Source organism: Geotrypetes seraphini, chromosome 1 (genome assembly GCF_902459505.1).
Source record: "Geotrypetes seraphini chromosome 1, aGeoSer1.1, whole genome shotgun sequence".
NCBI classification, from domain to species: Eukaryota; Metazoa; Chordata; class Amphibia; order Gymnophiona; family Dermophiidae; genus Geotrypetes; species Geotrypetes seraphini.
The window spans coordinates 254,061,556-254,074,319 of NC_047084.1; the positions used below are offsets into that span (position 1 = coordinate 254,061,556).

At 39.7% G+C, this 12,764-nt stretch overlaps 1 protein-coding gene across 8 annotated transcripts in view; it reads right to left on the bottom strand.

The window, feature by feature from the left end:
- Positions 1–12,764, bottom strand: part of EVC2 (EvC ciliary complex subunit 2) — a 235,272-nt gene that overhangs the window by 45,988 nt on the left and 176,520 nt on the right. For 5 of the 8 annotated variants that reach the window (XM_033949419.1, XM_033949454.1, XM_033949436.1 and 2 more), the window contains 3 exons: positions 8,054–8,258; positions 5,304–5,423; positions 2,266–2,364 (listed from right to left, as the gene is read on the bottom strand). In XM_033949419.1, coding sequence (XP_033805310.1) covers positions 2,266–2,364; positions 5,304–5,423; positions 8,054–8,258 — 424 coding nt within the window. The remainder of the gene's footprint in view (positions 1–2,265; positions 2,365–5,303; positions 5,424–8,053; positions 8,259–12,764) is intronic. The other 3 variants (XM_033949444.1, XM_033949464.1, XM_033949427.1) reach the window with 1 other exon arrangement.

A 12,764-nucleotide genomic window follows, 5' to 3' on the forward strand; every position in this document is an offset into this window, starting at 1 on the left:
ACTTTCAATTTCTGTCTACTTCTTAAGTAATATAATATGAAAGATGTTTTATAGAATTCAAAATATTAATTTGAAAGCCTCATTACAAATTATTATTAAAAGCTTCCAGTAATATGATAAGATTTATCTAATGATCATTTACAGTAATAGGGTTAACGCACTGAAATTAATTTAAACAGCTGTGACACAAATGGATGTTCACACTATCAGAAAAATTGCTTAGTAAACAGGTAGAAAGAACAACATTTTCTCCTACTTCAAATATGAATGGCAAGCATCTCAACTTGCTCCCTCAGTGTGTTCCAATAAGATGGTCTAATGCCTGCCTCCCGCCTCCCCCCCCCCAATGAAGTTTGGGTGCGCTAAATACAGCCATTCAAATGTTATGGGATACGGTTTCATAAGCCCATTCTTATAATGAACGATGGGGCCCTTAAACTAAAGCTCATTGCATGCTAATGGTTATTAGCTTGTATGAAGTGCCACATAGCCCATAGGTATAATCATTTAGCATGTGCTAAGCTTTAGAAAAAGGGCCTCTAAAGAAGCTAAAATAGGAAGTTGCTATATAAGAATACACCTTTAGTGGAACAGCTTAACTTTAATGTAGATAAGAACTTCTAAAATCTATCCTAAGGACTCCAAAACCAGTTACAGTTTTAAGAAATTTCTAATGAACCTGCATGAATTAAATTTTCATACACTATGGGGCTCATAATCAAAAAATAAATATGTCCAAAATCCATCTTAAGTTGGCACTTGGATGTCCTAATCGCCGGGACGTCCTAGTGCCAATTTACAAAACCGTCTTTCTGGACGTCTTGTGAGGCAGTCTAGACAGATCCAGGAGGTGTGTTATGGGCAGGGTTTGGGCATGCTTAGACTTTAGACATTCTGCATCTATAATCCAACGTTTCCCCAAATATCCTGGACGGACCTTAAATGTTATGATCTAGATCATCTAAGTGCCAAAAATGTACCCAAACAGACCAGATGATCACTGGAGAGATTAAGTTATGACACCACTCCACACTCTCCCAGTGGTCATTAACCCCCTCTCACCCCCCCACCCCCCAGCTATGAATGAAGCAGTACATACCTGTCTCTAGAACAGCAGCATCTGGCATGGGAAAGGTTAGTAGAGCATCACACAGGTGTCTTAAGTAGCTTGGTGGATGGACTAATGAGCCATGGAGAGAAGGACCCGGGCCCATAAGCCCCTCTAACCAGTACATTTATGGTATAAAGTGTGAGCCCATAAAAACCCACCAAAATTCTACTATACAGCCATATAGGTGGCAACTGCAGCCACAAGGACTACTGGGGTGGGAGAAGGTGGGTATAGTAAGTTTTAGAAGAGTTTTGGAGGGTTTACCATAAATTACAAGGGTACTATGGTGAGATATATACATGACACCCTTTATGTAAAGTTCACAGCAGTGCTCTCTAAGGTGCCCCACTGCTCTATTGACATGTCTATGTGGCCAGTCTATTACACTGCTGGCCCCATGTCCAAATAAGTCTAGATTTTGATGTTTTCAACTTGGACATTTCAGTGGTTGAAAATTGGGAATAAAGTTAGTTGTCCTAAAGTTGGATGTCTTGGCGGCCAAGATGTCAAAATAGACCATTTTCAAAAAAAAGTTTGGATGTCCAGTGGTTTAGAAAAAGGACTTTTCTCCACCTCTGAATTGGATGCTTTGCAGGAAACGTCTAAGTTAGACTTATACGCCCTTTTCTAAAATGGCTGTCCATATAACTTAGTATATGAAAATTTAGGTTTGAATATTCATTATGGATATCCTTAAAATTCATGGCTGTAGGGTCTCCAGGCCAGGTTTGGGGAGCCCTGATATGGATACTAGAAAATGCATTAGACTAAATGGCTTGAATAATTGATTTGTGATAGTATGGTATTTATTTTCAAAGCACATGAAAGTCTCAACATGCCAAAATGTATGTCCATGTGCTTGAAATGCCAAATCCCATTTTATAAAGGCAGAAAATGGGCATACAACACAGCAGTATGTCCAAACAGCAAGGCGGCATGTTTTGAGCATGTTGTGCCTGGGACGAGAGAGAGCCCAAAATCAGGATATCCAATAGCAATTGCTGAAAAGGAAGAAATGTTCCAAAATTAGGTGCCTAAACCTACAAAGAAGAATGTCCTAGGTTGGATCTGCTTCATTCATGTCCAGGGTACAAAAATATATTCTGACTACCACCTACTTAATCACGCAATGATTGCTGCCCCTTCCCTCTCACCTTAAAGTGAAACCAGAAGGGGATACTAGGCTCTCTGATAGCTTCAGTTATGTGATGTAAATTTGCATGAGTCGAGTCTTTTTCATTTGAAAGGACGCTCTGGAATGAGAGGGCATAGGATGAAGTTAAGAGGTGAAAGATTCAGGAGTAATCTAAGGAAATATGTTTTTTTACAGAAAGGGTGGTAGATGCGTGGAACAGACTCTGGAAGAGGTGGTGGAGACAGAGACTGTGTCTGAATTCAAGAAAGCCTGGGATAGGCACATGTGATCTCTTAGAGCAGGGGTGTCAAAGTCCCTCCTCGAGGGCCGCAATCCAGTTGGGTTTTCAGGATTTCCCCAATGAATATGCATGAGATCTATTTGCATGCACTGCTTTCATTGTATGCTAATAGATCTCATGCATATTCATGGGGAAAATCATGAATACCCAACTGGATTGCGGCCCAGCATGATACCGGAAGGCTGGAGGGTGGCCAATGCAACATTGATGTCTAAAAAAGGGTTCCAGAGGTGATCTGAGAAATTATAGACTGGTGAGCCTGACGTCCTGGGCAAAAGTGCTGGGCAAAATGGTAGAGACTATTATAAAGAACAAAATGACAGAACATATATACATAAGCATGGATTAATGAGAGAAAGCCTACATGGATTTAGTCAAGGGAAATCTTGCCTCACTAATCTACTACATTTCTGCAAAGGGATGAATAAACATATGGATAAAAGTGAGCCAGTTGATATTATGTATCTGGATTTTCAAAAGGCATTTGACAAAGCACTTCATGAGCAACTCCTGAGGAAATCAAATAGTTATGTGATAGGACGTTATGTCCTATTGTGAGTTAAGATCAGGTTAAAAGCCAGAAAACAGAGTTGGGTTAAACAGTCAGTATTCTCAATGGAGAAGGATAGATAGTAGGGTTCTCCAAGGATCTGTGCTGGAATCACTGCTTTTAACATATTTATAAATGATCCAGAGGTAACTAAATTTCTACTACAATAGGTGCGTCATTCTGGATGGACAAGTAATATCCCTGTGCCCGTGAGCCATACAGAAGGTATCCACTCTGATTTTTGAATCCCTCCTATTTCACCATAGAGCTCTGCTGCCCCTTCTGATTTTTTCCTTCTACACGCAAGCATGAAGGAGTCTTTCTGATTTGCTCTGCTTATTTCTTTATTTTTGTTGGTTTATTTCAGTCTTTTTGTGGTCTTTTTGGCTTCATTTTGATGCTAAGAGCTCCCCTAGTCGAGGGTTCAGCTCTGCCTGTGTGGAGAAGCAGACTGAGGACTGCAGCTGACAGGTTGATCCCTTGTGGTACCTTTTGGCCAGCCTGCAGAAGCATTTTTGGAGCTCAGTGCCGTTCCCCTTGTAGCATTGCTCGTCTACTGCATTGCAGGGGCTTGATTGCAAGCTGTCAGACATCTGCAGAAGACTCAGCATGATCTCACAGGGCGCCAGCTATGTTTCACCTCCCCCATTTTCATGTGCATGGGTCTGTGGGGGTTGAAGGTTCAGCCTGACACTGGTCAGACTGGCAACCTGAAGATTCAGCGTTGGAAGGACCAAAGCGCTCTGATTCTCCATGGGAACTGGGCTGTAAATGAGGAGCTCTGGATGAACTGGCAGCTTGAGACATCTGCATCTTTGTAGTCGCACCAGATCTGCATACCATGGCCAATGAGGCCAGTCCGGAGCTACCAGTATTGCCAGACCCTGGTAGCTCGTGATTCTGTGGATGATCCGATCTACCATGGCCCACGGTGGTAACACATAGAATAGACCCTATTTGGGTTAGGGCTGAACCAAGGTGTCCAGCCCTGCACTTCCCGGTTCCACTCTGCAACTGTAGAAGTGATTTACCTTCACATTCTTGGCTGAAGCCCTGGGATCCATTTCCGGTCTTCCCCATGTCTCTCTGGGACAGGGACCACTCCCCTGTATTCAGAGTCTGCTTGCTTAAAAGGTTGGCCTGGGCATTCTCTATTCCTACCACATGGGCTATTTATTATTTTATTTCTTTCTAAAATTTCTAGACAGCCTATAACTAAGCAGTTAACAATAAAACATTCACAATAGTTCAAAGACAGTACAGTTACAAAATACTTTCAATTAAAGTGCAATCATATAATAGTTTAGTTCACTAAAAATAATGTCAAAAGCAACTGAGAGTGCCTGTAAGTGAGCTTCCGCCCACTTGAACAACATCTGTGCCTCCAGGTGCAATGGGGGGCTTCTGGTGCTTATCTATCTGTTCACATAAGCTACCATGATGGCCTTTCTCGTTAGGAAAGTCTCCAATGCTTTCATCGCCAAATGAATGGCTCTCAGTTCCAGACGATTTATGGACCACTTGCTTGACTCGTGAACAGCAGCCCACACTTGCGGGTCTGCATCCTTTCCTTGGCAGAGTAAGCCCAAGAAGGGGACCTCTGGGCACTGAAGCCATGAAGGAAATAAACCAAAGGACAAAAATACCCCCAAAAAATAATAAAAGGAAGCAGAACAAATCAGAACACACCTTCTTAGTTTGCTTCTGTATAGAATCCTATGTCTTTGCAACAGAAAGTGGCCTTTCAGTTGTGTGTGTTATAAAATATATTTCACTGGTGACAGTACACCATGTGTATTTTATAAAAGGTTCAGGGCTTGCTGAGCCTTTCATAAAATATTTGTGTACTTTTAAACTAGTAGACTATGGTATTTGTTCTCCAACCTACATTGTCTAGTTGATAGCCTACATAAAGTTAGCCTTCACATATGTTTGGTGCTGAAATCCTCTACTCAAAGTGTCACTACTGCCACAAAAAGCTCATAAAATATCTTCTTTGTTGACAATGCACCTTAGGTAGATATATGGAAATTTACATAGAAAACAAAATACAAATATGAGTTTCAACCACCATCTTGACTCATCAGAGTTACAGGAGAAAAAGAAAAAAACCCAGATTCCTTAAGAAACATTCTATGCTTGAACGCAACAGGACTCCTTTTTCATTTAGAATGCCTAAACGTCTGAGACATGCTTACTTCTTTACCTTCTTAATGTCTTCATCTGTGATAGCTTCTTCATAGATCTGAATTTTATCCTCTATTGATTTTTTCTGAATATCCATTTTTTCATCCTCAGAACACAGAATTTTCATCTTTAGCTGTTTCTGGAAAAACGTTTATACCATTCATTAACCGGAGGAAAAATACCGATGATGCTGTAACCTGCTTTACTATTAATATTCTGTGCAGGAACCTCAGAAAATATGTTCTCTTGAGACAGAACCTCAAGCAGTTTCTCGACAAAATGCTTACTGAAGAATTCAACAGATCATAATCTCTTGTGTGTATGAACCAATTTTGTTTTCCTATACATTCTGAAGATGTTATGCGAAGATGACTTTTAGCTAAAAAGGTCTCTCATCAGAACACTAGCAACATTTAAATATCATTAACCAAAGTGTTTCAGCTCTAAGCTGTATATTTATAATGGAACTCTTCCACGTATGAATCAAAAATTATAATGATCACATTATGAAGCATACTACTATGTAATCAAATTATTCATAATCTTTTCATTTCTTTACGAGAACATAAAATTAAACAGGCTAGTGTGTCAGAGAAAAAGAGAATTTCAATCTGTGAAGGCAATTTGGCCCTGATTCTATTAAAGACGCCTAAAGTTAGGTGCCTAAGTTATTTTAAGTGCAAACAATTTTTATTGATGATAAAAGAGTACAAGATGATTGTGTCACTATACAGAGCAGAAACGTTAACAAGACCATAAGAGACAATAGCTAATAGTTATATCATCAGATTTCACACCACAACAACTGCAATACATACCTCCCTTCCCGAAAGGGAAAAAAAACCAAAAACCTCCTCAAATGCCCTCTATCCCCCCCAATGTTGGATAGGCTGGAGTGAGCTTGGACAGCAACTTCATCATTTGGAACCTAGGACAATACCAGGTGGACTTTACAGTCTATGACCCAGAAATATCAAATAAGAGACAAGTTAATTTAATCATGTATTTTTAATGGTTATAATTAATGGGCAGACTGGATGGACCGTTCAGGTCTTTATCTGCTGTCATTTACTATGTTACTATGTAATGTCAGCAACACATCCAAGCTACAAATAAATCTAGCCAAGGTCCTGGTTCCTTAGGGGCCCCAGCCCTCCAGGAAGAGAAGGGGAGTGTCGCAGAAACAACAAAACTCCACCTATCAGATGAAGAAAGAAAGAGAAGATACCCCCCAAAAAACAAAACAAAACAAAAAACCATCCACAGTGGCAACCCTGGACCATAGATGAGTGGGAGAAATCCCCCACCCCTGGATCAGAGCTGGCTCTGACAGGGTGCCTAATTTATTTAATCAGCTTAATCAGCATCAAATTAGTTATATTACATTACATTAGAGATTTCTTTTCCGCCATTACCTTGCAGTTCAAGGCAGATTACAAAAGAGATATAGAAGGTGGATTACAAAAGAAGTTCTCTGGTCATTTCCAGAGCGAGTAAAGAGTAGAACAGGTTGATTCGGGGGGTCAGAAAGATGGGAGGAAGGAAGGTATTCGTAGTGTTAAGACTTTATAATTCTCTAACTTAAAATTAATTGGGTGGTAGGCAACTATTGTTTTCAGATGCACGCCCAGCCCAAGGCGCCTACCAGAAAGTAGGTGTGGTTAAGGGCAGATTGTGAGCAAATCTTGAGTGTGTTTTCCGTGTAGGCACCTAAAATGGACTTAGGCGCCCGTATTTAGACCAAGAACACTCTGGCATCTAAGTTCAGTTTAGATGCCACTAGGCATGATTCCATAAAAAGCGCCCAACTCATGACTGACATGTACTATGCACCACGTTCCTTGGCGCTTATGTTTTAGGTGCCATTTATAGAATCAGGGCCTTTGTTCTTATTCAGGAGATGCTTCTGCCTAGTTAAGCCAAGCTGAGTGGGCTTGGAGGAAATATTTGGTAGCATTTAAACAGACAGTGTGGCTAAATACCTCCTCTGACTGCTGCAGCACCATTTGAGTGGAGCCGGGATCAACTGATTATTGGCAATATTCTGTTCGCTAACCAGTTAAGTGGATAACATTTGGACAGGCTGTCTTAACTTTATCCATCAAGCTACCTGAGCAATGGTCTGAAATTTGGCTGACTCCCAGAACTTCTGTGCTGACACAGATATTCAATGCCAGTGCCTGGACATAGTCTGGCATTGAATATATGGACTTAATTCAGCCCATGGCTATTAGTGGCTTAAAAAATGCTGATTGCCATTGGCTGTATCTTAGGGTTACCATATGGTTCCAGAAAATGGAGGACATCCGGGTTTTATTTCAAATGAAAACAATGGAATTAAAACCCAGCTGTCTCAATCCATCCTCCTTTTTCTGGAGCCATATGGCAACTCTACTGTATCTGCTTCTGGGAGAGTCTGTGCTTACTTGGTAAAAGTTAAGATCCCTGTTCTACCTTTCTTATTGGAAGTGTACAAAACAAGTGTTTGCCAAATGCCAAAGGAGTTTAAAATCTTTATTCTAAATTCAAAAAAAATTGATTATCTTCCATACATTACTTCAATACTTGAACAAAATAAATCAGGTTTACAAGATAGCAAATTGCACCGAGACGACCCAGTATTTGTTAATGGTATGGGTCTCTCTTGAAGAAAAGGTGCCTTTACATCTGAGAAGGTAAAATCTGGCCTTGTTTAGGGAATACAATTGGTGGGATATGTGCCTGGAAAAAAAAAGAACGTAACTGGTTTATTAATATCCATTTTCATACCACTGCATCATTTGTTGACAAATTCTGCTCCTCTTTCAGCAGCTTTGCCTTTCTCCACTCTGACTGGTAGGTCTGTAGCATTAATTTTCCCTCTATCTTAGGCGGAGCCAAGTTATTGTCCATCTGAGAAAACGTGTTGTGAAACTCTTGCTTTATTTGAAGTAATTCTTCATCAGACAAGGAAAGAGGCAAGCATAGAAGCTTACTGTTTAAAACAAGAGATAGATATGAGAGAACCTACATGGGTAACAATTTGTTAGATTTTTAATAAAAAAAAAAATTATAACTATTTACAGATGTTGGATTTTAATTGTATGCCCATTCCAAGGGTTTTGGTTGTTGGCAGTTAATTAAAAGTAAATAAATGTATAATTTACATTTGTAAACAGAAATGCATAAACTTTCCAAAATCTGGAACCATCAAGCTATGTTTCAGAAATATTTTAAAGCTGTCAGAGAAAGGTGGTGTGAGCATGTGGACATGTCACTACTTAGCACTGTAACAAGGTGTAATAAAAGTACAATATTTATCATAGAGTCAATGATGTCTAAAAATAACCCAAGCAAACATTGTAAATAGTGGTGCTCAAAATGATAACCCGCAGCTGCCCAAAGCAGTAGCAAATACTAGCGAGTGGAAAGTAATTAAAGATAACGTACCATTCGAAGTTGGTGCTAAAACATAAACTCTGTAAACAAGAGTTGCTTAAAAGGACAAAAACGTGAGAACGTGTGCAAACATATAGAAAAAAGGCAAAGTGTCGCTGGCACACTAATTACACAATCCAGCTACTTTTCCATTTATCAGGAGGGGCTGAAAGACGCATAACCTAGACATGGAAGTCTATGAAACCCCTAACGTACAGAGAGCCAGGAGGGGATAAACAGACTGTCAATATTTTGCTGCAGGTGATCAATGTCAGGGATACAGACTAAGTGAAGTCACTGCCTGTGAACGTCACACGTGTGTGCTGCTTATACTGTTGTAAATATGTGCTAAGAAAGCCTGAAGTATTCAGAGACTTTCCAAATGGACCTTTAGGCCTGAGGATGTCCGGGACATGAGATGGTGGCACAGTATCGGTCTTATTAAGCAACCATGTATCTACAGTCTTTATCAGAAAAACATCTTCAATTCACTTATACAGATTGCGGTGAACTGCATTATACAACACTGCTGGTCCCTGGTTATAGCTCAGCTGCATTAGAACTCTCAAATATGAGGCCCCTTTAGTAGTCCACTGGGTACAATTTAACCATAGTCTCTCTGACTTACATTTCTGTGTTCTCAAACGATTTGCTGCTAACTCTGGGGGGGATATTTCTCGTTTGCTGACCTATCAGGAGCAACGTCTGATTTATGCATGGCAGAATGTCATTCCTAATGGCCTTAATAAAGAGATAGAGTGGTTGGTGCTGCATTGAGCATGATTTGTTTGTTTACAATTCTTTCTGCATTTATTAAAGTTTTCCTTGTTGTGACCTTAGATGCTATTTATTGCTCCGCCCTCTCTCTGCCGCCATACTGCTTGTGTGGCGTTTGCGAGCTCAGCGTTGCTCCCCACACCTGGTTTTGACTTCCTGCCCGGTATGACTGCTGTTAGTTAGTATTTATTGTTTATATGATTCGTTACTGTTTTTATTACATTGGGGTTTTATATTTTTGGTCTTGTTTGTTTTTAGCCCAGTTCTTCCTCTTGAGAAAGACTTTAACGAAACACAGCCTGTGTTGAGGAAGAGTCAGAAGACTGGCTGTCCTTTTGTGACGTTATATCGTTGTCTGGGAAGATTTCATTCAGGAAAAGTATGAAAACCTTTTCATCTTTATGACACTTTCTAATCATTGCACGTTTATTGCACGTTTGCACTGACATTTGCACTTTATGATGTGCCTGTTGGATTGGAATTTACCTTTTGGTTCGTGGACTTGTGCCAAGGAGGAGCTTGAACCTTTAAAGATAAGTGATTTATGAATCCTTGATTGAACTTTTGATTGAACTTTGGAGTGTCCTTTGTGGCCGTCCTAGCTACGATTTTCATCTTTGTTCACATGGCACATTTCATTTGTTTGTGTTGTCTTTGTGTTTGTTTGTTGATAGGGGTTTGTTGGTTTACAAATTGATTGTCATAATTTACTGTTTAACTAATAAAGATGTACGATATTTAATTGACATTGAATTGAATACATCACTCTGATATTATATTGTGATTTGCTTATATCATATTTTGGGGATTCTTTGTGTTTCATTTTGAGGTATTATCCTTGTATCCCTTTGTTTTCTTGTTTTAGTTCTCAGTTATATTTTTGTTTTATAGCTAAAGACTGCCACGGCTGTGTGTTGAATATGTGGGGATTAAGGCAGCATGCATTTGTGAAATGGCATCCTGGTGTAAAAGCACAGAAATGACACCGCTTTGCAAAAGATTGTGTTTGGAGTGCATTCTAAGCATCATTCTGATCGCAGGGAATAAAATGGAAATTCTGATGCTTTTTTAATGAAACAATTAACACTGTTATTGACCTTACTGAAAGTATAAAAACAGCACCTAATTCTTTTGAAAAGCTAGATAGTATGGCAAACCACTTGAAGGAGATCAACTAAATTGTACTTGAAAGAAAACTTGATTCTATTTACAAAAGTCTGTAGTCCTCAATATGTTTGTATCTCTTTCAGAATTCGGAACATCGTAGCATAGTAAATGACAGCAGATAAAAGACTGAATGGTCCATCCAGTCTGCCCAACCATATATGCTCCATAAATTAATTTAAATGGCCCTTTTTCTTAGATATGTCTGGGCCAGAAACTCAGAGCCTTGTCCGGTAGTGTGCTTAGGTTCTATCTACTGGAGTCTCCATCAAAGCTCACTCTAGCCCATCCCAGCCATCGAAGCACTCCTCAACTGAATGTCCATGTACGGGACACAAGCCTGGCCAATACTGGTCTTAGTTTCTTCAATGTATACCCATTAATTTTTGATTAGAGATCCTCTGTGTTCATCCCACACTTGTTTGAACTACGTCACTGTTTTCTTCTCCAGCACCTCCCTCGGGAGCGCATTCCAAGCATCCACCACCCTCTCCATAAAGAAGAATTTCCTAACATTACTTGAGTCTACCACCCCTCAACCTCAAATTATGCCCTCTGGTTTTACCATTTTCCTTTCTCTGGAATAGATTTTGTTCTACGTTAATACCTTTCAAGTATTTGAACGTCTGAATCATATCTCCCCTGTCCAGGGTATACATATTCAGGGCTTCCAGTCTCTCCTCATACGTCTTCTGGCGCAAACCTCCTACCATTTTTTACGCCTTCCATGTTGAACAGAGGCAATGCGTAGAACTGTAGAGGCCGACTTAGGTTATGGCCACTGAATAAAATGTATGAAAAGACAGTAGTAAGAGATGTATCGTATATCAAAATAAAAAGTCAAACTAATGAAGCGTCATGTGTGTTCTTATGAAACTGTGTGAAAAAAGTGGTCTCGGGGCCCTCCAAATTTTTCCTACACGCTAGAACCTCTGGGTTACAACTGACCTTTGAACAATAAGCCTAAATAACGTGTCATTAGTTTATGACTTTTTATTATGATATGAGATATATCTGTTACTACTATCTTTTCATACACTGACTGCACTTCTACGCTTTTCCTCTGTTCAACATATTCCAAATTCTGAAACAGATACAAACATATGGAGAACTATAGACTTTTGTAAAAAGAATCAAGTTTTCTTTCAAGTACAATACACTGTATATGTATTTAATTGATAAAGCAATGGGTCATCCGGTATTATTTCAGGCATACCGCAACTGGTCTGATCGCTATGTTTTGTGATTCTGTCAGATCAATTAATAGTGGGTAGCCCTCAGCCTCTGGGTTGAGACCTTTTTTAGATACAGACTGAGGCATCACCCTCTTGTTAATAGTAAGGTCCAGAGGAAGGCTACTGAAATGGTTGGAGGTCTTCGCCATAAGGAGTATGGGGACAGACTTAAAGATCTCAATATTGTAATTTCCCAGACAAGCTTCTGTTTTAGACCAGTCACCAACACCGCTACTTTTAGATGGCTGGATCTCCTTCCCATTCCTCCAGTGACAAATAGCTAAATTCCTTTAGGAAAATTAGTGGCAAAGTAGACTTTATTTAATTCAGGAGGCTAGAACAAAACAAACTGATTCCTTATTCTCCAGGAGGTCATCAAAAAAACCAAAAATCCCTCCCCCCTCAAAGCAAAGGTTTAATAGTTCAGTTTTTTCGCCTGCCAACAAAACAATTAGAGTCCTAATGTTCTTGAATTTAGACGTGTTCTGATGAAACTTCTTCCTCCTTTCAGTCCAAAAACCCAGAGTGGAAAAAAAATACCTCTTTTCTTTTCAGTTCACTTCTCTTATAGGTCCTCGAGTGGTTTAGCAGGGCTTTAAGTTCCAGTTATCAAAACAATATGCTTTATTTATCTCATCTCCATTCAGGAAACACAGCCGTAATCTGTTTAAACCTTTTAGCTACCTTTAAACCAGGGATCTCAAAGTCCCTCCTTGAGGGCCGCAATCCAGTCGGGTTTTCAGGATTTTCCCGATGAATATGCATTGAAAGCAGTACATGCACATAGATCTCATGCATATTCATTGGGGAAATCTTGAAAACCCAACTGGATTGCGTCCCTCAAGGAGGGACTTTGAGACCCCTGCTTTAAACTGTACCTCATTTCA